General features: G+C 34.0%; 3 protein-coding genes across 5 annotated transcripts; all 3 read left to right on the top strand.

Annotated features, from left to right (window-relative positions):
* On the top strand, positions 1,391–23,759 carry LOC109333289 (CCG-binding protein 1-like). Of its 2 annotated transcripts, XM_019568695.1 has the most exons (5): positions 1,391–1,638; positions 10,032–10,080; positions 10,348–10,421; positions 10,607–11,000; positions 23,746–23,759. In XM_019568695.1, the coding sequence occupies exons 1-4, from the start codon at positions 1,468–1,470 to the stop codon at positions 10,919–10,921; spliced, it is 609 nt and encodes a 202-aa protein (XP_019424240.1). In that variant the 5' UTR covers positions 1,391–1,467; the 3' UTR covers positions 10,922–11,000; positions 23,746–23,759. The 2 variants fall into 2 exon arrangements, with proteins under 2 accessions (XP_019424240.1, XP_019424239.1); XM_019568694.1 differs by lacking the exon at positions 1,391–1,638 and having other exon boundaries at positions 9,787–10,080.
* LOC109333287 (pentatricopeptide repeat-containing protein At3g29230-like) lies at positions 12,117–14,791 on the top strand. Its single transcript, XM_019568691.1, has 2 exons — positions 12,117–14,343; positions 14,445–14,791. The coding sequence occupies exons 1-2, from the start codon at positions 12,171–12,173 to the stop codon at positions 14,462–14,464; spliced, it is 2,193 nt and encodes a 730-aa protein (XP_019424236.1). The 5' UTR covers positions 12,117–12,170; the 3' UTR covers positions 14,465–14,791.
* Positions 16,726–19,759, top strand: LOC109333288 (protein DMR6-LIKE OXYGENASE 1-like). Of its 2 annotated transcripts, XM_019568693.1 has the most exons (4): positions 16,726–16,821; positions 17,812–18,300; positions 18,626–18,956; positions 19,363–19,759. In XM_019568693.1, exons 2-4 carry the CDS (start codon positions 17,831–17,833, stop codon positions 19,618–19,620), a joined length of 1,059 nt encoding a protein of 352 aa, XP_019424238.1. In that variant the 5' UTR covers positions 16,726–16,821; positions 17,812–17,830; the 3' UTR covers positions 19,621–19,759. The 2 variants fall into 2 exon arrangements, with proteins under 2 accessions (XP_019424238.1, XP_019424237.1); XM_019568692.1 differs by lacking the exon at positions 16,726–16,821 and having other exon boundaries at positions 17,756–18,300.

Here is a 25,920-nt window from a genome sequence, read left to right as displayed (position 1 = left end):
CTTCCCTATTACATAATCAAACATCCATTTGGGGTTTTGTTTAACTCTGGTGGGCCTAAGTGAAATTGGGCTCCTATCATAACACCATTAAATATTAATTAATGTTTAATGATCTAACACATGATAATAAATTATAACAAATAAAAATCAATAAGAGGAAATAATATTCTCAATGGTAAAACATATTTAAGGTGATATTCTACTCTTATGAGCCAGAATAAAATGTTCTACACTTAATAAAAATGTTTTAATAACTTATATGTCTATCAACCAGATGAAGCATAGTTAGAAGATAATCGAGTTCCTTAGTAAAATGAAAGAAAAAACTATTGATAGGGTCAAAATTTACTATAATGATTTCTATGCATCAAAGTAATTATTTGAAGTTTTTTATATTTCTTTTTGTGATGTTATTTGAAATATAAATTTAACACATTAACTTACACCATTAAATTCATATTTTAGATAACACAAATAAATAATAAAAATTGAAAGTTTGAAACCAACTGAATCACACATTCAATACTCTAATCACTTATTGGATCATATTTAACACTTTAACTCAACCTATAACTAATCCATGTATGATTCAAATAACATTTTTTCAAAACGGATATAAACTGAAATAAAACTCATATTTAACACCAACATATGTTTAACATTAGACAATGTCAATTTCTTAAATCCCTAACCACAAAAAAAATTCCTCAGTGAATGGAGGTTTACTTATATAAACAACTATAAATAAACAAAGATTTCTTATTGAAGAAATAATGCAGTTGTTTATCAGGTTTTTGGTCGATCCAAAGAGGGGAGATTATGTAAAAAAAAGATTATGAGATGAATTAATAGAATGAGATAAGATATTATGAAATTTGTGTTATACAAGTTGTAAAATAATGGTAGGATAGACAAAGAGAGTGTCAAAATAAAGATTCTATAAGGAGTAATTCAACTGGCAAAAGATATTTTAGTAATCAAATAAAAGATTTTGTCATAAAAAGTGCACTCAACATCATGGACCCACTTTGCCAAAAAAGTAAAGCACCAATCAGTGCTCAATATCTTCCCAAATTATTAATCCAAGAAGTACCAAATCCATAATAAACAATAATGAATACCCCTTAAATTTTTGTCTATCTATCAAGACCAATTTATATTTACCAACAAATAAAAAATAAAATTTTCTTTTACAAAAATAATACATTAAATTCATATATCTAAATATAAATGGATGAAATAAGATTGGAAACACTAAATTAAAAAAAATGATTTCCATAAATAAACTACGAAGAGTACAAGTAAACTAATAATAGAAAAATCTCAAAAATAGGATCCTTATCCAAAAGAAAACTCTCACAGAAAATTTCTCATTATTTAATGGTATTTTCATCATTCACTAGCCTTATCATTAGTCTTCACAAAGTTTTATCCAAACATAGTTCGAGTTTCTAATCATACCCAACAATGAAATCAACACTTTTTCGTCCTTCTTATGTTCCATTCCTTCTCCAACCCAAAGATCTTCGTAGCAACATAACCCCTTCCATAAGACACACTTCCACTATTTTTTGTTCATCGAGGAACCAGTCCTATATTCCAAAGCTTGAACCTTTTAGCCGAACCAAGTTTGATAGGGTCGTTTTGGTTGAATGTTGAGAGATCAAGGATTGAAGAATATCACCATTTTCGGTTTCGGTTTTCGGTTTCGGTTGAATATGTTCTTGACATGTTCATGAATAACATACTTAAATCTCATCAACATTCATTGGTTGAATGTTGAGAGATCAAGGATTGAAGATGGAAGAAACAATGAGAAATGAGAGAAAAAGATGAAGAGAGAATTTACCTCCTCTTGGCAAATGAGAGAGTGTCAGAGTGAAGTGTGAAGTGTGAGGGTTTAAGGAGAGAGGGAAATCAGACAATCATGAAAAATCTCCTAGGGTGGCTAATGATGAGCTCATGAGATATTTGAGAAAGTGATGTGAGATTTGTTTTATGGAAGTCAAATCTCACATGCCCGAGTATTATCGGCCAATACTCGGTCGGGTATTATAAATCGCCCGATTTCAATATTAGATTAGAATTTCGGATTTTGACATTCCGAGTGAAAAATATTTAGAAAATAGGTATGGGTGTACTCAGGGTCTACATTGACTCAAAATGAAATTACGAAACCAATGGCGCAATCGGAATTCGATTATGAGTTACAGAACTCAAAAACCACTTTTTGAGCCGTAATGGGTGAGATTCGGCGCCGACAGCGGTCCGAAACCGACTGTCTCCGAAAATCATGAAAATTTACTACCAAATTGGAAATAGAATTACAAGACTAAAACTTAACTAGAGTTTTGTCTAATTCTTTATCGAAAATTCCCAGAAATTCATTTTCGAAAAGGTAATAAATAAAAATATTAATAAAATCTTATAATTCAATATCATAAAATTTACGGTGTTACACTCTGTTGATCTGTATATATGTGAAATTTTCTACCAACCAAGTACTGACGCCATTTTTTAACAGATTGTGTAACGACGAACATCTCCCGCACATACACCGAGGAATGCTGCATTCGGATGGACATCTTCCAACTAAAAAATGCAACTGGATGACCATCTTGAGAGAGAACAGCCCCGATGGCCAGAGCTGAAGCATCAGTCTCCACAACAAATAGTTTAGAGAAATCCGATAGATGTAGAATCAGAGTAGTAGTCATAGCTTTTTGTAATGTTGTAAAGGCTTGTTGTGCTTCTGCCGACCATGTAAAACTTTGAGATTTAAGCAAATCGGTGAGAGGAGCGGCGTGTGTGGCATAGTTCTTTACAAATTTCCGATAAAAGCCGGTGAGGCCTAAAAAACCCTGAGTGCCGTGTGGGAACGTGGATGCGACCAGTCAACCATAGCTTGAATTTTGTCTGGATCTGGTTTCACTCTGCCATTTGAAATGATATGACCTAGGTAACTAACACTAGGCACTCCAAAGGTGCATTTAGACAATTTTGCATAAAATTTGTTAGAAACCAATAAGGTCAAAATGGTATCCATATGCATAACATGATCATTCAGATTAGAACTATATATCAATATGTCATCAAAGAAAAGAAGAATAAACTGGCGCAAATGTGGGCGCAAGAGGTCGTTCATAGCTGCTTGAAAAGTGGCTGGAGTGTTGGTTAGGCCAAAAGGCATAACTAAGAACTCATAATGACCATTAAAAGTTCTGAATGCAGTCTTATGAGTGTACTCAGGCTTCATTTGAATCTGATGATAGCCAAAGCGTAAGTCGATCTTGGAAAATATTGTCGCGCTGCTCAGTTCATCCAATAATTCATCAATGGTTGGAATGGGAAAGCGATCACGGACTATGATTGCATTCAGGGCACGATAATTAACACAAAAATGCCATGTGTCACCTTTTTTTACTAATAAAATTGGTGAAGAGAATGGGCTAGTACTAGGGATGGTAAAATGGGCTTGGCCCAACGGGCCAGCCCGTTCGGATAGGTGTTTTTAGCGGACCATGCTGAGGATTTTAGCCCAAAAGCCCGTATTCAACCCGTTTTAGAAGCCCGTTTTTTAGACGGACCATGGAGGGTCGGGTCGAGCTGGCCCGACGGGCCAACATTAAGATTAAAGTTCATTTGTCTATCATGTTGCTCATTGCAATTAAGATTAAACTTTTATCCTTATTCTTAAGCATATAATTATTCTTTCTCTTTGTAAAATGAACATTTAATATCTCATTGTGTACTTATCTATTATCTTTACCCTTATCCAATTATTGTACTTGTTATCAGAAGGTGGAGTTTCACTGACAATTAGAGGTGTTTGAATCAAATTTAAACATTTAATTAATTGAAATGGAAAATTGGAAACTCAAACACAACTATTGATTTTGATTCCATTTGGAAAATTAATTGAATTCGACTGGGTTTCAATTTATATTTTTAATGTAGTCGAATTCAAATTAAATTGAGTAATATATATACTTTTTTTGTGATTGATTTATAATATAATAGTTTTGATTCTTATACTTTTTTTAAAACTTAGGAGTTATAAGCTCTATTGTGAATTAGGAGTCTAAAAGTTTAAGACTATGGTGGTTTATTTTTTAGAATTTACAAGTTTTGTACTAATGTAATATGTTGTTATGAGATTGTGTCTTTTGTTTGTAATTTTTTGTTTTAAAAAACATTTATGATTTATTTGAATTATTTATTTTTGTCTACAAGCTTTAATGTGTATTAAAAAAAAAACAAAACGGGCAAGCCCGCCGGCCTGCCAGTCTTGCCAAATATGGGTCAGGCTGGCATTTTGAGTCCTTTTAACAATAAGGGTCAGGCCAGCCCATATTCTGACGGGTCAAAGGTGGGCCGAGCTGGCCCGTATTGCCACCCGTAGCTAGTACTGGGTGTAATAATCCCATCTTTTACCATATCTGAAATCATGGATGTCATTGCTTCTTTTTGGGAGTATGGATAATGGTAAGGCTTGAGGGAGATTGGGCTAGAGTTGGGAATAAGATTAATGGAGTGGTCATGAAGGCGTTTTGGTGGTAATTCGTGAGGTGGTTGGAATATGGAGTTGTATTTGGTGAGGAGGTCTGTAGTTTTGGATGTTCATGGTGGGGTGGCGGTTTAGTTAAGTCTGTTGTTTGGAGAGGCATGAATATGAGCGTGTGAAAAGAAGCAATTGAATCAGTGTGAATTAGCTTAGTAAGTTGGTGCAGTGAGGATTATGTCATTGGGATTGTTGTATCACCTTGTAAAGTCAGGGTATCTATACCCACTTTAAATGTCATTGATGGTACTGTAAAATCTGGGATAATTGGACCTAAGGTGCGTAACCATTCAATGCCTAACACGACATCAACACCTTTAATTGGCAGTAAATAAAATGGAATATGAAACAGTTTGTTTTGCAATAATATTGGAGTGTCAGGACACAAACCAATACAATAGATGTGAGCACCATTGCCAACCATAACTGGAAATTGAGGGATAGGTGTGGCGTTCAGTTGTAAGTAGTGAGCCAAACGAGGCTGTAAAACATTATGCGAACTACCCGTGTCCACCTAGACTGTGACATCATGTCCAGCAATTGACCCCTTAAATCGAAGGGTTTTTGGGGAGGGCTGGCCTTTGAGGGCTTGTTCCGATAACTGGAAATGTATGAGATCTTCAATAGGTGGAGGTTGTTCAACTTCCACGGGTTCAAGGAAAATCAAAAAATCTTCAGAGGTGGCGGCAAACTCGTCCACTAAGAGCACTAAAAATTGTTTACCTTGACATTTATGCCCCTGGATGTATTTTTCGTCATAATTATAGCACAACCCTTGAGCTTGTCTTTCCTGCATCTGAGTAGTAGTGAGATGCATAATCGACATAGTTGAAACTGTATTGTTCTGATTAGTTGGACAATTCGAGTTGGGCCGCTGGGCAGTGTGTGTGAAATGGTTAGACCGTAAGGGTCTTGGGAAAGTAGGTTTAGAGTCCTTGATTTTTTATTCAACCAGCTTTGCCAAACCCAATGCCTCAACAATGGTAGTAGGTCTCAAAATAGACAGTTCCCTCTGAATCTTTTATAACAGCCCAGACAAAAAACAGTTTAGAATGACGTCCGGGGACAGACCCCAGATTCTGTTACAAATTTTTTCAAATTACTGCTGGTAGTCAGCTACCGTCCCGTACTGGTGGAGTTTAAAAAGTTCTGCTTGATGGTTCTGGTAGGTGGACGGACCAAAACGAATTTCTAGGCACCGTGTAAAAGTTTCCCAGTCATTGAGGCTGCCATTGTAGAAGGCCCATTTAAACCAGCTTAATGCTTCACCTTTCATGTAAAAAGAAATAATATGGAGTCGCTGGTCAGGTGGGGTTTGGTAGAGCTAAAAAAATTGTTCAGCTTGGAACAACCAGTCAAGTGGCTCTGATCCATCAAAGTGCATTAGTTGAAGTTTGGAAGGTCTAGGTTGGGTAGGTGGGTTAGCCATGGGACCCATGGTAGGACATGTATAACGATGGTGTGGGTTAAAGAATGGTGGAACTGGTGTTTGGACAAAGAGAGGATATGTGGTGGAGTGTGAAATGGAGAAAAGTGTCGGTTGTTGGTGGTGGGGAAAGAGAGGTTAGTGTTAGGGTTCTGGTTAGTAATGTGGGAAGAGGAGGCCATATAGGGAGGGTCTGAGGGTGTGGGGTAGTGATGGAAGAACATTCATACCTTCCAACTTTTCTGTAATAGCACGAAGGGATTCAGCTATGATCTCATGCCTGGTATCTTGTTGCTCCTTATTTTCTTGCAGTTTTTCTGCAAAAAGCTACAATAAAATCTCACCTGGTTCCTTATTGGCTGTCTTAGGAGGCATGGATCAAGAATGAAAGCGCCAAATTGATAGGAGCTTAGTAATGCAGTAGAAATTTAACATAAACAATGCAGAATAATAGAGAAAATTAAGAAAATTATACTTCATTCATAACTTCCATAGCAGCTGCAACCAGACTAGATAAAGAAACTAGAGGATTCTTTAGGGTTTCCTAAAGATTTGGGCTAACAGTGTAGGCCCAATGTAATCTTCAGGGTATCTATACCCACTTTAAATGTCATTGATGGTACTGTAAAATCTGGGATAATTGGACCTAAGGTGCGTAACCATTCAATGCCTAACACGACATCAACACCTTTAATTGGCAGTAAATAAAATGGAATATGAAACAGTTTGTTTTGCAATAATATTGGAGTGTCAGGACACAAACCAATACAATAGATGTGAGCACCATTGCCAACCATAACTGGAAATTGAGGGATAGGTGTGGCGTTCAGTTGTAAGTAGTGAGCCAAACGAGGCTGTAAAACATTATGCGAACTACCCGTGTCCACCTAGACTGTGACATCATGTCCAGCAATTGACCCCTTAAATCGAAGGGTTTTTGGGGAGGGCTGGCCTTTGAGGGCTTGTTCCGATAACTGGAAATGTATGAGATCTTCAATAGGTGGAGGTTGTTCAACTTCCACGGGTTCAAGGAAAATCAAAAAATCTTCAGAGGTGGCGGCAAACTCGTCCACTAAGAGCACTAAAAATTGTTTACCTTGACATTTATGCCCCTGGATGTATTTTTCGTCATAATTATAGCACAACCCTTGAGCTTGTCTTTCCTGCATCTGAGTAGTAGTGAGATGCATAATCGACATAGTTGAAACTGTATTGTTCTGATTAGTTGGACAATTCGAGTTGGGCCGCTGGGCAGTGTGTGTGAAATGGTTAGACCGTAAGGGTCTTGGGAAAGTAGGTTTAGAGTCCTTGATTTTTTATTCAACCAGCTTTGCCAAACCCAATGCCTCAACAATGGTAGTAGGTCTCAAAATAGACAGTTCCCTCTGAATCTTTTATAACAGCCCAGACAAAAAACAGTTTAGAATGACGTCCGGGGACAGACCCCAGATTCTGTTACAAATTTTTTCAAATTACTGCTGGTAGTCAGCTACCGTCCCGTACTGGTGGAGTTTAAAAAGTTCTGCTTGATGGTTCTGGTAGGTGGACGGACCAAAACGAATTTCTAGGCACCGTGTAAAAGTTTCCCAGTCATTGAGGCTGCCATTGTAGAAGGCCCATTTAAACCAGCTTAATGCTTCACCTTTCATGTAAAAAGAAATAATATGGAGTCGCTGGTCAGGTGGGGTTTGGTAGAGCTAAAAAAATTGTTCAGCTTGGAACAACCAGTCAAGTGGCTCTGATCCATCAAAGTGCATTAGTTGAAGTTTGGAAGGTCTAGGTTGGGTAGGTGGGTTAGCCATGGGACCCATGGTAGGACATGTATAACGATGGTGTGGGTTAAAGAATGGTGGAACTGGTGTTTGGACAAAGAGAGGATATGTGGTGGAGTGTGAAATGGAGAAAAGTGTCGGTTGTTGGTGGTGGGGAAAGAGAGGTTAGTGTTAGGGTTCTGGTTAGTAATGTGGGAAGAGGAGGCCATATAGGGAGGGTCTGAGGGTGTGGGGTAGTGATGGAAGAACATTCATACCTTCCAACTTTTCTGTAATAGCACGAAGGGATTCAGCTATGATCTCATGCCTGGTATCTTGTTGCTCCTTATTTTCTTGCAGTTTTTCTGCAAAAAGCTACAATAAAATCTCACCTGGTTCCTTATTGGCTGTCTTAGGAGGCATGGATCAAGAATGAAAGCGCCAAATTGATAGGAGCTTAGTAATGCAGTAGAAATTTAACATAAACAATGCAGAATAATAGAGAAAATTAAGAAAATTATACTTCATTCATAACTTCCATAGCAGCTGCAACCAGACTAGATAAAGAAACTAGAGGATTCTTTAGGGTTTCCTAAAGATTTGGGCTAACAGTGTAGGCCCAATGTAATCTAAAAAAACAGAATTAAAATATTTACTTCCCTATTACATAATCAAACATCCATTTGGGGTTTTGTTTAACTCTGGTGGGCCTAAGTGAAATTGGGCTCCTATCATAACACCATTAAATATTAATTAATGTTTAATGATCTAACACATGATAATAAATTATAACAAATAAAAATCAATAAGAGGAAATAATATTCTCAATGGTAAAACATATTTAAGGTGATATTCTACTCTTATGAGCCAGAATAAAATGTTCTACACTTAATAAAAATGTTTTAATAACTTATATGTCTATCAACCAGATGAAGCATAGTTAGAAGATAATCGAGTTCCTTAGTAAAATGAAAGAAAAAACTATTGATAGGGTCAAAATTTACTATAATGATTTCTATGCATCAAAGTAATTATTTGAAGTTTTTTATATTTCTTTTTGTGATGTTATTTGAAATATAAATTTAACACATTAACTTACACCATTAAATTCATATTTTAGATAACACAAATAAATAATAAAAATTGAAAGTTTGAAACCAACTGAATCACACATTCAATACTCTAATCACTTATTGGATCATATTTAACACTTTAACTCAACCTATAACTAATCCATGTATGATTCAAATAACATTTTTTCAAAACGGATATAAACTGAAATAAAACTCATATTTAACACCAACATATGTTTAACATTAGACAATGTCAATTTCTTAAATCCCTAACCACAAAAAAAATTCCTCAGTGAATGGAGGTTTACTTATATAAACAACTATAAATAAACAAAGATTTCTTATTGAAGAAATAATGCAGTTGTTTATCAGGTTTTTGGTCGATCCAAAGAGGGGAGATTATGTAAAAAAAAGATTATGAGATGAATTAATAGAATGAGATAAGATATTATGAAATTTGTGTTATACAAGTTGTAAAATAATGGTAGGATAGACAAAGAGAGTGTCAAAATAAAGATTCTATAAGGAGTAATTCAACTGGCAAAAGATATTTTAGTAATCAAATAAAAGATTTTGTCATAAAAAGTGCACTCAACATCATGGACCCACTTTGCCAAAAAAGTAAAGCACCAATCAGTGCTCAATATCTTCCCAAATTATTAATCCAAGAAGTACCAAATCCATAATAAACAATAATGAATACCCCTTAAATTTTTGTCTATCTATCAAGACCAATTTATATTTACCAACAAATAAAAAATAAAATTTTCTTTTACAAAAATAATACATTAAATTCATATATCTAAATATAAATGGATGAAATAAGATTGGAAACACTAAATTAAAAAAAATGATTTCCATAAATAAACTACGAAGAGTACAAGTAAACTAATAATAGAAAAATCTCAAAAATAGGATCCTTATCCAAAAGAAAACTCTCACAGAAAATTTCTCATTATTTAATGGTATTTTCATCATTCACTAGCCTTATCATTAGTCTTCACAAAGTTTTATCCAAACATAGTTCGAGTTTCTAATCATACCCAACAATGAAATCAACACTTTTTCGTCCTTCTTATGTTCCATTCCTTCTCCAACCCAAAGATCTTCGTAGCAACATAACCCCTTCCATAAGACACACTTCCACTATTTTTTGTTCATCGAGGAACCAGTCCTATATTCCAAAGCTTGAACCTTTTAGCCGAACCAAGTTTGATAGGGTCGTTAAGGACCCTCCTTTGATCCAAAAATCTGAGAAAGAGATCGCAGGTACATAAAATCCTTGAATTTCATAACTTTATAATTATTCCAGACACCCCTATAATTTTTTATTTATTTTAATTGTTGTGTGTCAAATTTATGCTTTTTTACATGTTTGTTTTCTTCTTTTAGTTTATGTTTTGGTTTGATCTGGTTCGTTTCATCTAAAAGTTGGAATTTTTTGTGACCCTTTATGCTATTATTGTTAAAGATGAAAATTTGGTTGAAGGTGGTTGATTATGTTAATCGTCGTGTTATGTTTTTTATCCTTTGCAGATTATTGTTCAACACTTGAAGGTGAAGAATGCTGTAGTTGCTGGCAGGCTTATTTTGAGCTGAAAGATCTTGAGGTATGTTCTTCTTTCTGCTGCTTTTCGAATTTTTGATCTCTCAAGAATTCAACCCTTACCTTTCAATCATCCTGAGGATTTAACGGGACCTTACACCGTTAGACTAACATGTTGTTTTAGACATAAAAGATTTACATAAGAATTTCTCCTATGCATAGAGCTAACTTATATAATCTCTTTTACAGAAGGAGTCACCAAAAGCAGACATAGAAGGGTTGATTCTTCAGACTGGTGGTATAAAATCCTTAATAGGATGTTTGCATGGTGTTGCAATTATGCACAAAATGAAGAATAACAAGTTCAATTTGGCCAACAATGTAAAATCAGAATCAGAAGCACATAGATCTTATCACAAACCTGATGGATTACCAAAATCAGCTGATGAATTGATAGAAGAGGAGGAAGGTAGAATGGCAGATTCACCATATACAAGGCTTCTTAGAACAATGGGTAGTTTCCCTGCATGGTATTCCCCTACCCCTGATCATGAAACAGATTGAAGAATCATATGTGAATGTGTACTTAGTGGAATAGCTATGTATATAAGATGGTTTGTAGTGTTTATATATAGATTATAGTGTCTAAGCAATTCATTTGTTAAACTTATTATGTTTTATGTAAGTGAAGTGGTATATTTGGAGTGTGGCACACTCCATTATTGTTAGTACTTGTATGCTTTGATTTTTGTTGTTTTGTTTCCTTGTTCTGTCACTTTTCATAGTTTGATTCTCTTTTCATTTTCTTTGTCCAACTTTAGTAAATTTTTAACCAAAATTCTGTTCATTATTTTATCTTACAAATACTTGTAATTTTTCTGAAATTGTCACTAGTTTGCAAAAAAATAAATATATTTTTAAAGAAATGGAGAAGGTAATGATAACAATTTTCTTGTTTTGCGTGCTACTTCGGCTTTTTAAAAAAAAATATTATCTTAAATTATTTCTTGCGTCAATAACAATAAAATAAAAATATATAAATAATAAATATTTAATTTTTTTAATTAACATAACATGTTTTTATTTGTGCGAATTTGAAACATGTTCTGGGATAAACCTATAGTTTTGTTTTGTTAATGCATTATCTCCCCTTTGCATGAATCATATTTTGTTGATTTGTGTGATCTTTACAACTATTTCTCAGTGCAGCACAGTTTTTAGAAAATCCAAAGAAAATCCAATTTTCTTCAATCATTCATTACATAACTTTGGCTACAAGAATTCACATTACAAGAGGTCAAGTACATTTAATCAAAAATCAATCATTACTAGTTCCCCAAAAATGGATATATGCCATGTGAGATTTTGAGAGAATTTTCCGAGCTCTCTAGTTTGAGATTGTGTATTAAAAAATATGAGATAGGTAAATTGATGTAAAAAACAATAATATGGTGAATTATTTTGTTGTAGAAATAATTTTTCTAAATGAAAGAAAATGCAAAAGTAATATATTCAATGATAAAAATAAAATCATAAAAGTTTAATATTGATATACTGTCAATATAAGATTTAGGGTTTTAGGATAATTAAACAAAAATGATAATGATACAATGACAATATATAAAACCTAAACCTACATTTTTTCCTTCCCAAGTCATAATATAAAGTAAATGTATAATTTTAGAGTATAAGCTAAAATATATAGTATGATTTTTTCCAATGGAGTAGAAAAAAAAAATGATTTAATTTGGCGCCAATATTGTATATCATCTTTGAAAACCCCAATGATGGCTTTACTCTCACAGAAGTAACAATGATGGCTTTACTCTCCATCTTAGGCACTTGGAAGCGCAATCGTTGGAAACAGAAACAAAGATTCCGACTTTTCACAACCCTTTTGCATTCCTCAGAACCCCATCTCCTTCAAGTGATCCCCACCAACATCTCCATCGCCAAACTAGCAAATTCTGGCCAACTCGAACAAGCCCGCCACCTGTTCGATGAAATGCCGCTTCGAACAGTTTCCTCTTGGAACACCATGATTTCTGGATATTCCAAATGGGGTTGTTACACTGAAGCTTTAGCTTTTGCATCCCTTATGCATCACTCTTGTGTTGAGCTAAATGAGGTTTCTTTTTCCATGTTGTTAAGCGCGTGTGCGCGTGATGGGTCATTGCTTCATGGAAAACAAGTTCATTCCCTTGTTTTAAAACATGGCTACGAGAGGTTTAGTCTTGTGGGGAGTGCTTTGTTGTATTTTTGTGTGCAGTGTTATGGGATTGAAAAAGCTAAGGTGGTTTTTGAGGAACTGCGTGATGAGAATGGTGGGTTGTGGAGTTTGATGCTTGTGGGTTATGTGCAGCATGACATGATGAGTGATGCTATTGACGTGTTTGAGAACATGCCTGCTAAGGATGTTGTGGCATGGACTACGTTAATCTCTGGGTATGCCAAGAGGGAGGATGGTTGTGAAAAGGCTTTGGATTTGTTCGTGTGTATGAGGAGGAGTTCTGATGTGTTTCCGAATGAGTTCACTCTGGATTGTGTCATAAGGGTTTGTGCTAGAATGAGGGTTCTGTGTCTAGGGAAGATTGTTCATGGGATTTGCATTAAGAACGGGGTTGATTTAGATAATTCAATTGGTGGTGCCCTTATTGAGTTTTATTGTGATTGTGAAGCCATAGATAATGCCAAGAGAGTTTATGAGAGCATGGGAGGAGAAGCTTGTTTGAATGTTGCTAACTCACTCATTGGGGGCCTTGTCTCCACAAGAAGGATCGAAGAAGCTGAGGTGATCTTTAATGAATTGAGAGATACAAATTACATATCATATAATTTGATGATTAAAGGTTATGCTATGAATGGTCAGGTTGAGAAATCAAAAAGATTATTCAAGAAAATGAGTTCCAAGAGTTTAACTTCCTTAAATACTATGATTTCTGTCTATTCCAAAAATGGTGAACTTGATGAAGCTGTGAAGATTTTTGACAAAGCTAAAGATAAACGAAACTCCGTAACATGGAATTCAATGATGTCAGGTTATATTCTTAATGGTCAGCACAAGGAAGCATTAAAATTATATGTGGCCATGCGCAGATTATCACTTGATTATAGTAGATCGACATTCTCTGTCCTATTGCGTGCTTGCTCATGTCTTGGTTCTTTTCAACAAGGACAGTTGCTTCATGCACACTTAACTAAAACACCATTCCAAGCAAATGTTTATGTTGGGACTGCTCTTATAGACTTCTATTCAAAATGTGGTCACTTAGCTGATGCTCAAAGGTCATTCAGCAGCATTTTTTCACCCAATGTAGCAGCATGGACTGCTCTTATAAATGGGTATGGATATCATGGATTTGGCTCCGAGGCAATTTCGCTCTTTCAGTCAATGTTAGCTCAAGGAGTTGTTCCAAATGCAGCTACTTTCGTTGCTATTCTTTCTGCCTGTACCCATGCCGGTCTAGTTGGTGAAGGTTTGAGAATTTTCCACTCAATGGAAAGAAGCTATAGCGTAACCCCAACTATAGAACATTACACATGTGTGGTTGATCTTCTTGGTCGATCAGGCCACGTAAAAGAAGCTGAAGAAATTATTATGCAAATGCCAATTGAAGCAGATGGAGTAATTTGGGGAGCTTTGCTTAATGCTTCTTGGTTTTGGAAGGACATGGAAGTGGGGGAGAGAGCTGCTGAGAAGTTGTTCAGTTTGAATCCCAATCCAACATCTGCTTTTGTAATTCTTTCCAACATGTACGCCGTACTAGGTAGATGGGGGCACAAGACGAAACTTAGGAAGAGATTGCGGAGTTTGGAATTGAGAAAAGATCCAGGATGCAGCTGGATAGAATTGAATAACAATATTCATCTGTTCTCTGTAGAAGATAAAACCCATCCTTGTTCAGATGCCATTTATGCAACTGTAGAGCATATAACAGCAACCATTAACTCTATTATTCCCTTCAATTGTCTTTATAGCAGCATTGGTGGATAGCATTTCCAATGCAACTTACTCTTATGATCTGATTTTTCTTTCAAATTTGGCCATTGTAGTCCTACATGCACAATTATGTTCAAAATCAAATAGGCTTTGCTGACATAAATTAAGAGCTACAAGTCTACAACAAGATGTGAAGAAGGCAACTAATTGGGTAGTTTTGAGGATAACTTCGACTGCCACATTATTTCTCACTAGTTTCTTTATTCCACCCTCCTAATATCTCGCAACAATTCGTCCTGGTTCGTGTTGTATAAAGGTATCATTAACACCATATATGTGCAAGGCTGCTGGCTGCATGATTCATCACTCCCAATAAATATTTGAAAAGTAAAATAACCTTCAAACAGTCATGGATGACTCGAGAGAGGGTCTGATTCAGCATTCATTCAGGCCTAGGAACACAGGCCAAAAACCATTGCCACCAAAGCCCAAGACATTCCGTTCATGGATATCTCATCCATTTGTTGCCAAGATGATGAAAGCCACTCAAATTCAGATCCAGCTGTCACTGAGGAGTTTGTCAAGCAAGTTGGAAGTGCATGCAGGGAATGGGGTTTCTTCCAGGTGATCAATCATCGGGTGCCACTTGATAGGCACCAGAGGATTAATTCAGTTGCAGAGGAGCTCTTTCAGCAGAGCTTGGAGGAGAAGAGGAAGGTGAGGAAGGATGAGGTGAAGACAATGGGATACTATAACAGACAGCACAGAAAGAATGTTGGAAGCAAGTTTTTGATTCTGGTGTGGAGGACTCGACTTTAGTTGCGGTCTCATCTGGGCCTATTGGACTAATCAATGGCCTGTACTCCCACCCAAATTCTGGTTTGTTTGAAGCAGTGTTGTAGGTACATGGTACAAGTATGGGTACATGACTTATTTGAGTACTATTTTTTAATATTATTACTACAGTATTTTCTTTAACCTGAACTCGACATATGGTATGTGGAAAGATGAATTCAAGAAGCATACTTAAAGGTTTAATATAGAATCCTGCATATTCAGTTGCATTCTGCTGAAAGGTGAAATATTGTCTTGGATCAATCTGCTACATATTATACCCAATTACATGCATAATCTAAATGGTACTCTTATTATACTTTAAGCTAGCTTGTAATGATAAATCTGAAGGTTTTCCACATTTTGTTTCCCGAAATTTCTGCACTTTCTGTTGACAATAAACTCACCCCACTTAAAAAAATGATGTGAAATATTTATTGGTTTGATTTAACAACTACAAAACTACAACTTGTATATGCTCTACATGAGAATATCTTCTTGCCAAGATTCCTCCCAGGCCATTTTACGTATATTTAGAGGCCTTTATCCATTGATTGAGTCCCATACAGAACAGATATCAGCTTCAATGGCAAGGCCAAACCAGAGTTTAGGGTGACTTCAAGCTTGAAATATATGTTCTTCTTTGTGATACATCAAGCTGGATGATAACTATGCAGTGAAATAATGTCAGATTGATGCTTCTGATCTATGCTCTTTGATTAGGACATAAGTGATAGAGACATTATATCTGATTCCCAAAAGACACAGAAAATACAATCATCTTCAGACTCACAATGGCTTTCTGTTGACATAAATTAAAAGCTCTAACAGAAGATGTGGTTATATGAAGAACTCTAGTACAGCCAAAGGGCTTGTGTATATGTGAATTTAATTGGCTCTGTTTGGTATAACTGGCTGAAAAGTCAGCTGAATGCTTAAAAACCAATGGCCAAAGAAATATTATTTACAGAAATGGCCAGGAAATGGAGATGCTATCTCTCCCTCTTTCCATGAGACAATAATGAACAGTAACACCCAATATTTTATCACACTAGGTGGGGTCGGCTATATGGATCAAACGAAAGCATAATGCTTTATGATAAATTATGTTCATTAACAAAACATTGATCTCTAAGTTTTTCTTTATTATTTTCCCTATGGTTTCTCGCCATGAGACAATGACAAAAACAAAAGCACAAATCCAGATTCAATGGGTCTACAAGGGTAATAACAACATTATAAGTACTTGTTTCAAAATCTCCTCAACATCTATTTTTTAGAAGATGAAAATGAATATTTTAGCTATATGGTTTATTTAATTCATGTATAATTTTAAGTTTTGTAGGAGACATTGTGCCGTGCAAGTTTAATCAACCATATGGAATCTCCATTGTCCACCATTGAATACGGATGTTCTCCTAATCTTATTGTTTACTTTTTCAAAGTATTTTGTCATTCCATAGACTAAAGATTGATATTTTAATGTATCAAACAACTAATCAAAAATCATTGTCAATATTAATAGTTTGGTGAGTACTTATGTAGAACAATATTATTATTAGTTTTTTATTTTACATATGAAATTATCTTCTTCCAAGTAACAAGCCATGGTATGCCCCTCACTCTAAGGCAAAGGGTAGAGGAAGCCTTTAGAAAGTTCTTTGTACAAAGTTTGGAGGATAAGAGGAAGGTTAGTAGATATGAGAACACAGTGACCAGTTATTATGACACAAAGCATACTAAGAATGTTAGAGAGTGGAAAAAAGTGTTTGATTTTTTAGCAAAAGAACCTACTTTGGTCCCTGTCACTTCTGCTGAACATGATGATCTAGTTGCTCACAGGAATTGTAAATCTCCTCAATACCCTACTAGTGGTTACATGACTCTTTCATATACCCTACTTTTCGTATACTGAATTCATTGTAATGTGTATCAAGTATCAGGTTCATCATATAAAATGTCTCGTAAAATTAATGTAAAAAGTGACAAACTGTATACCCAAATAACTATGTATTTGTACCCTACCACGTACCAGGTTATTACGAACCTACTTTGTAGAGCCACATGGTCAAATTAGTTTATTGGACACCACAAAGGCACTTGCAACATAATTCAATCTGCTTTATTTGATGAAAGTGGTGCTACATACATAGGTCATGGCAGGGAGGAACCAACTCTCTAAATGCTTCACTAACTCATACAATGATGAAGAATATTAAGCCACTTGATGGTAGTAGTTACTAATTGTTCTGGCATGGGGTACAAAATACTAATCATGAACGGAGCAAGTGAAGAGATGAAACTGAAATAGAGTTGGCTAAGGCATTAAACCTTATTAGATCAAGAACAAGCTCCTAGTAGAAGGAAAAAAACTGTTATCTATACAACTAGATGTATAATTTTCGTGACAACTTTGGTTTTACAACACCTTGTAAGGTCATAGTTGTCGTCATCTTTCGATTTTAAGATAAAGTAGCAAAGTAGCAGTATTTTACCTTATAAAACAAAGCTGTCAATTTTGGTTGTATAAATGACAATACTATAAAAAAAAATCTAAACTTGTGCCAAAACTAGTCTTGATCCAATGTATCTATCTTTGTGGTAAATACTGTATCTATCTATGTTTAATATATATAGCAATCATACAATAATTTTCTCATAAATTCCCCAACTTTATCAGCAGCCAAGCAAAGCAAGCCATGGGAGAAGTGGACCCAGCTTTCATCCAAGAACTAGAACACAGGCCAGAGCTCTATCCCATTGAATCTGAAGGTATTCCTGTAATAGATCTTTCTCCAATAATCCACAAAACAATTGAAGACCCTTCAGCCATTGAAGGCTTAGTGAAAGAGATAGGAAGTGCATGCAAAGAATGGGGCTTTTTCCAAGTAATAAACCATGGCGTGCCCCTCAGTCTAAGGCAGAAGTTAGAGGAAGTCTCTAGAATGTTCTTTGCACAGAGTTTGGAGGATAAGAGGAAAGTTAGCAGAAATGAAACCAGTGCCACTGGTTATTATGACACAGAACACACCAAGAATGTTAGAGACTGGAAAGAAGTGTTTGATTTTGTAGCTAAAGAACCTACTTTTCTTCCTGTCAATTCTGATGAGCATGATGAACAAGTCACTCAATGGACTAATCCATCCCCTCAATACCCACCAAACTTTAGGTAATTCATCTTTACTCTTTAATTAGAGGGCGAACTTGACACAACGATAAAGTTGTTGCTTAGTTAGTATGAGGTTACGAGTTCAAATTCTGGAAACAACCTCTCACTTGTGGGAGTAAGCCAAAAAGGCTATATATATCTATCTTCCCCATAACCCACTAAATAAGAGCCTCATGTACTGTGCCGTCCATATAAAACTGTGAATACTTAACAAGTGTCCCTTTTTTCCTCCTCTCTTTATTAGTATTATTTAAATTCTATTATAAATTGACACTTAGTATAAAGGGTTGTGTTCAAAATTATGTAAACATATTTTTATGAGCAGCGTTATAATCCAAGAGTACATTGAAGAAGTGGAAAAGCTGGCCTATAAGTTACTGGAGCTTATAGCTTTGAGCTTAGGACTTGAAGCAAAGAGATTTGAAGAGTTTTTCATCAAAGATCAAACCAGCTTCATTAGACTCAATCATTACCCTTCATGTCCTTACCCTCACCTAGCTCTTGGAGTTGGTAGACACAAGGATCCTGGTGCCTTAACCATTCTTGCCCAAGATGAGGTTGAAGGACTTGAAGTGAAACATAAAGCAGATCAAAAGTGGATTAGAGTGAAACCTACCCAAGATGCTTATATTATCAATGTTGGTGATATTATTCAGGTACTAATTATTCTGTACCTTCCACTACAAAGTCTGAAAACATTGAAATGTTAATATGTTATAGACTACAGTCTCATTAATATTTTTTTGAATCGAGTTTAATTTTGGTGTTTATAGTACTTTATACTTAAGTTATTGAATATGTTGATAGTAAGTTTTACTATGTTTAGATTTAAATGAGATCTTAAACTCATTAAATGATTAATGTGTTACTAATATATTATTAGATATAAGTATGAAACTTTTTTACAATGAGGAATAAGGATGTATACCAAAATTAAATTCACTGTTAGACGGGTAACAAGAAAAAGTTATGATATTTGGCTCAATCTATGATCCGAAGGGATAGAAAATAATACATCAATCGTAATGAGTCTTTTACTTGAGGATTGAGTTGTTTGTGCAGGTTTGGAGCAATGATGTGTATGAGAGTGTGGAGCACAGAGTGATGGTTAACTCTGAGAAAGAAAGGTTTTCAATTCCTTTCTTCTTCTTTCCAGCACATGACAGTGAAATCAAGCCTTTGGAGGAGCTGATAAATGAGCAAAACCTTGCAAAATATAGGCCATACAAGTGGGGCAAGTTTCTTATCCACAGAAGGGACACCAATTTCCAAAAACTAAATGTTGAAAACCTTCAAATTTATCACTATAAGATTGCTTAAAGATATTGATATTGGTGCAGGTTAACTAATGCACGTAAATAAATATATTGCAGCTTATTGATCACTATGTTATGAGTGATTGCAATTGAATTAGTGTGTGTGGATTATGAAGTATCACAGAATAAAAGAAAGTTGAAGTTAGTACTTAGTACCATGTATGATGTTCATATTTCTCATCCATCAATAATTGAAATTATGTTGGTTTTAATGTTTAACATTTTCTTTTTCCTTGAATATCATTTGATTAGATTACCATCGATTATAATCAAATTCAGCTTTCATCATAATATAGTTAGCTTAAATTACTTACATAAGACATCATTTAAGCAACAAACAATGCCTGCAACACTATATTTATGACTTTGAAGTAGTACATCTTAATCTTATCATATAACTAATATTTATGCATTTTTTTAACAATAGCAAACAAAGTTACGTATTAGACCTTTCAGTGAAGGATTTCTTTGTATTGGTTAGTAGCATTTGGATGCAATTATAATAATATATATAAAAATTAATGCATTTATTTGTCTGTCTAATTTCTAGTGTTGTAAAAATCAGTTCAGACCGATTAGTTCAACCGGTAAACCGGTCACAATATTAGTATGATACAACAATTATATCAGTCATGCAATCATACCTGTCAAAATTGATTAAAACCGGTTATATCAGCTGATTTTTAATTGAATCATATCGGTCATACCAGTCAATTTTATTTAAAATTAAATTTTTAATGAAAATAAAACAATTTTTAACATTAATATTAATATATTATACATGTATATTTACACTAGTATGCAATTTAATTAGTAAACATGTAACATTACATAACAGGTTGGACATTAATAACATTCCTAATTTCAATCACTTTCAAACTGAGAGAGATAAAGCAAACAAATCCACACCTCACTAACAAAAACATCTTTTATTGCTTCACAGTTCACATTTTCGTTCATTTATTTTGAACAAAATTATTCTTCCTTGATATTTATATACATTTTTGTTATCATCCATTAAACAATATATTAATACAAGTGAGAAAAAATAGTTAACTCAATATCATAATTCATAATGCCTTCATCCTCCTCCTTGTGGGTGGGTGTGTATAGAAAAATTAATTTTAACAGTTAAGTTTTAAGACTTTCCAAAATCAACTACTTACAGATAAAAAAAGTTATTTTAAGAGAAAGCTAGAAGTTGATATAGGAAGAGTTAGGCAGAATTTCAGGTCAATCCACTACAGATTAAGAAAATTTGGATGACTAAAAATATGTATCACATAATCTTGAATTTAAGTGAGTGTTTTAGTGCTGGTCTCTAGGAGTCTCATGCACATCAAGTGCAGTTATAACTCATTTTCCCTACCCAGAATTTTTGTTCTTAAGAAATTAAGGTTATAGTGGCATAAACTAATGTTATATATTGGTTTAATAATTTTTGAGAAAATAATGTGACCTAGAATTTTCTGAAATGCATACTATTTTAAAAAGATATTTTTTAAAATAATACCTACATCATATAAATTAATGTCCCTAATGCAAAAACTAGTATCCTCATCAAATCACAATTTAGTGATGAAACATCATAATCTAGTGTCCGCATCTTAGTACATGTATGGACCAACAATCTCGGAATGCATAAATAGATGTCTAACAGTGCAGAGAAATGGTGACTGCACGTGACTTATGTTTGTTAATAATGCAATGATGATTATGACTGGGAAATGTTGCTGAGTACACTGGATTTACTGCTTGTAGATGCAGAATTCACCAGAAATATGATGAAATTTGTGGGATAAAATGATTGCGATGACGACACACTAATTCTCTCTTCCCTTTTGATGTTCTTTTCAATTTCCATTTTCTCCCCTTCTTGTGGACTGTTGTAATGTGGTCTCTAGAGAGAAAACATGAAAAAACTAGTTTAAAATAAGAATTGATCTGCTGTCAATTACGCATGAGGAAAATGTTAGACACCTCATACCGTCCGTTATAAAAACGGTACCTAAATAGATCAATCATGTGGACATTATTTCAAAACATTAATTTTAAACTCACATTATTACACACAAAGAAAGAGAATTTTTTTTTTATATTTGAGAGGGAAATATAGGCTCCTACGTATCTCTAGCTGCAATATATAATCAAGAGTATATAGTTCTTTAAGAAAAAAGGTCGATTGATTGAGATATTTTATTTATTTTTATTTTTAAAATAATACGATAAGATAGCGCGACATGACACGAATCTCATAATACACTATCCCCTCCATGACTTAAGTAAATTGTTATGAAAATGTCAACTTAAGGTAACGCGATAGGGCACGAGTTTCATAGTACACTTCCTCTCCTTGATTTAATTAAATTATTTTTCAAAAAAATCAATTTGAGATAACGTGACACAACACGGGTCCAACAATGCACTACATCTTCTTGATTTAATTAAATTAATTTTGAAAATGTTAATTTGAGGTAACACGACATGACACGGGTCTTATAGTGCACTACCTCTCCTTGATTTAATTAAATTATTGTTGAAAATATCGATTAGAGGTAACACGGCATGGCACAAGTCCCATAATGCACTACCTCTCCTTGATTTAGTTAAATTATTTTTTAAAATGTCAATGTGAGGTAACACGACAGAGCACGAGTCCCATAATGTACTACCTCTCATTGATTTAATTAAATTATTTTTGAAAATGTCAACTTGAGGTAATGTGACAAAGCATGGGTCTCATAGTGCACTATCTCTCATTGATTTAATTAAATTACTTTTGAAAATGTCAACTTGAGGTAACGCTACATAACACATATCATATAGTGCATTATCTCTCATTCATTTAATTAAATTATTTTTAAAAAATATAGATTTGAGGTAACACGATATGACACATGTCTTATAGTGCACCACCTCTCCTTGATTTAATTAAATTATTTTTGAAAGTGTCAATGTGAGCTAACGCGACAAGGTACGAGTCCCATAATGTACTACATCTTCTTGATTTAATTAAACTATGTTTTGAACATGTCAATTTGAGGTAACGCGACAGAGCACGAGTCTCATAATGCACTACCTCTCCATGAATTAATGAAATTATTTTTGAGAAATGTCAATTCGAGGTAACGCGATAGGGCACGGGTCCCATAATGTACTACCTCTTCTTGATTTAATTATAAATTATTTTTTTAAATGACAATTTGAGGTACACGACAAAGCACAAGTCACATAGTGCACTACTCCTCCTTGATTTAATTAATTTTTTTTTTTTTTTGAATATGTCAATGTGAGGTAACACGATATGGCACAAGTCTCATAGTGCAATATCTTATATTCCTGTTTTTTTTAATTCATTTTTTATTACTTTTATATATACTAGCGTGTTGGCAGACACTCTCGTGTTTGTCAACCCGCTTTTCTATTGTTTGAAATGTAATTGTTTACTTAAAAAATTGAATCACTTATAGTTAGTTTTGTATATGAAGTATATAAATAATTATTTAAATAAACTTATCATGAAATGAAATGTTTGGTAACTGGATTCTTATTTTTTAGTAAATATCATAGAGTGTTGTTATTGAATATTAAAGTCGTGAGAACATGTTTAAGAGATAAATATCTTTACAAAACATTTTTTGTTTGATAAGTAAAGAAAAAAAATATTGTGGTTACAAAATTAAGAAGGAATACACAATTAAGAAAATAATATGGGACATGCAATAAGAATATGAGCATTAGATTATATGGTTTTTTTTTGTAAAAAATAAAAAATAGTCAAGGGCAACATAGGAAATTATAAATTACTCCATGGTGGATAGTTACACTATGTTTTGGCTTTATAATAAACCAGCGTGTTGACATGCACTGTCGTGTCTATTAACCCGCTTTCCTATCGTTTGTAATGTATAGTTTGTATTTAATAAATTCAAATATAATTTTTTGCGCTAAATTTACGGTTGAATTTATTCAATTGGTCTAATTATATATATATATATATATATATACACACACGCTTTATTAAACAAAACAAACAATAATAAAAACTGAATAATAAAAAACAAATAAAGTAATAAAATAAATAGGTGAATAAAAGAAAAAGAAATTAAATTGGGGATTTAGAGTTGAGGTTTAAAATTGATTTGGGGATTTTTGTTAAAATTGATTTGAGGTTTAGGTTAAAATTTGATTTGGGGTTTAGGTTAAAATTGATTCGGGTTAGATTAAAAATTGACTTAGGAGTTTAGGTTAAAAATTGATTTGTGAGTTTAGGTTAAAATTGATTTGAGGGTTCAAAATAAAATTGATTTGGAGGTTTAGGTTGGGGTTGGCAAAGGGGACAACTCATGTGGCTGGTTGGGCATACAACCGTCGCTGACAATGGTTGTGTCGTTCGCATTGACGGCGGTAACAACAATGGTGATTTTTATTTTTCTATTATCACAGTTCAATAGTGAAGGCACAATATAATAACGAAAGGAAAAAATGAAGACAAATGACTATAATACCTCTTCCGAGTTGAAAAGAATAAAGAAAATAGTGTTGAGTTCTTATCGGATATTGCATTCACCTTACTCTTTCTTTTAGTCTTTGTCTCCTCTTGTTTTCAAAATTCTAGGTGTGCCTGTTTTTAAAAATTAGGGTTGCCTCCTCCCTTCTCTTTTCTTTTCAAAATCTGAATCCTTCTCATTATTTCTAAAAACAAAGTTTATAAACGGAGGATTAGGTTAAGAAACCTAATCTGGATGAGCTCCAACAAGCCTAATTGGTCACCTCTTTTAATCTTATTCACTTATTACTATTTACTCAACGACTTATTATTTTTTTTTGGAAAAAACAAATTAATCCAATCAAAATTGGGTGTTTACACATATACTTAAATTCTTTCTACTATCCAACAAGACATATCATTGTCTAACGATGTAAGGTCTCATAAGAAAAGACCAAACATTCGATGTCTTGAAGTAACATTTGTTGAAGATGGATTATAATTGAGTTTTCCCTCTTTTCAACTGATAGCCGATATACAACCAAAAATATAGTTGTGACAATAGACTAAAATTAAAATTGTTGATATTTTCATGTACTAAAAATATAGTTAAGCAGTGAGGGATGTTTTTTTTTAGACTAGGGACTTGTTGGGGAATCTTTAACAATTAAGTTGACACATTTTAAAAAAAAAACTCCAACATTTATCAATTAAATTATTTTTGGAAAACTCTACATTCAGTGTGCTACTAGGCCCAAACTATTAGTGTTGGGAACAAGCGAACAATCAAATAGTAAAGAGTATAGAGACAAGAGAATAACACAAGAGATTTGGTAACGAGGTTCGGCCAATTGTGCCTACGTCCCCGGGAGCGTTGAGCGGCTACCACTATATATTATTAGAGAATAAGGATTAGTGTTTTACTATTCTTCTCCTTGTTACAATAGGTTTACATAACATCAATATATATAGCCCTCTACCCCAACCCCTTTACATCAGCCCAAGCCCATAACTTGTATTGCTGTTATCTAGAGATATGAGTCATTGCACAACAACAGAAGTCTCGAGTACAATGGTTAAGGTGTAATGATGCAAATACAAAATTTGTCCATTTTGCTCCTTTTCTAGTTGTTATAGAAACTAATTTTTATGTTCCGGGGTGGAACTTTAAAGGGACAGGCGGGGGCAACTGACCCCCCTGGAATTTTTTAAAATTTTGTTTAAATTTTTTTTTACTTTTTTACCTACTAAAACACATTTGTTGTTCCCATAAATGTGTTATTCCATGTGTCACTTGCTATGTTTGATCAATAAAATACTTAATTATTAAACTTTAAAATTTTAAAAAGTGGTACATAAAGTGACACTTTTTGGAATTGCATGTGTACTTCTTTTATCCACACCTCAATAACGTCTATATGGAGATAGTAGTTGAAACTCAAATATTTCTTTAATTTGTAGCTTGATAAATAAATACAACGCAACTTGTGCAGTCCTTCTAAAAATTATACATAATACAAGTTCTTACATGTGTAGATGTTGATTATAATAACATGTCTTCATTTAAGTTCTTAATGATCTTACACTTGATGAAATAAATTATCTGATTTATGTATGTATTGGTAAGAGCCATGAAAGAAAGCTTCTTGATGAATCAAGAAGTGTATAAAAGAAAGCTTAAAGAAGCTTAAAGAAAGAAGAACGAGAAACAAAGATTGATAATATTCTCATTGAATGAATTGAATTGATTGAATAAGAAGTGAGCCAATATGACTTATTTATACAAGAGAAAAGAATGAAAAGAAAGCTTGTAAA

The sequence above is a fragment of the Lupinus angustifolius genome, chromosome LG18, assembly GCF_001865875.1.
Source record: "Lupinus angustifolius cultivar Tanjil chromosome LG18, LupAngTanjil_v1.0, whole genome shotgun sequence".
NCBI lineage: Eukaryota > Viridiplantae > Streptophyta > Magnoliopsida > Fabales > Fabaceae > Lupinus > Lupinus angustifolius.
Note: the sequence above shows the minus strand (reverse complement) of the source record. Positions and strands in the feature narration are given on the sequence as shown.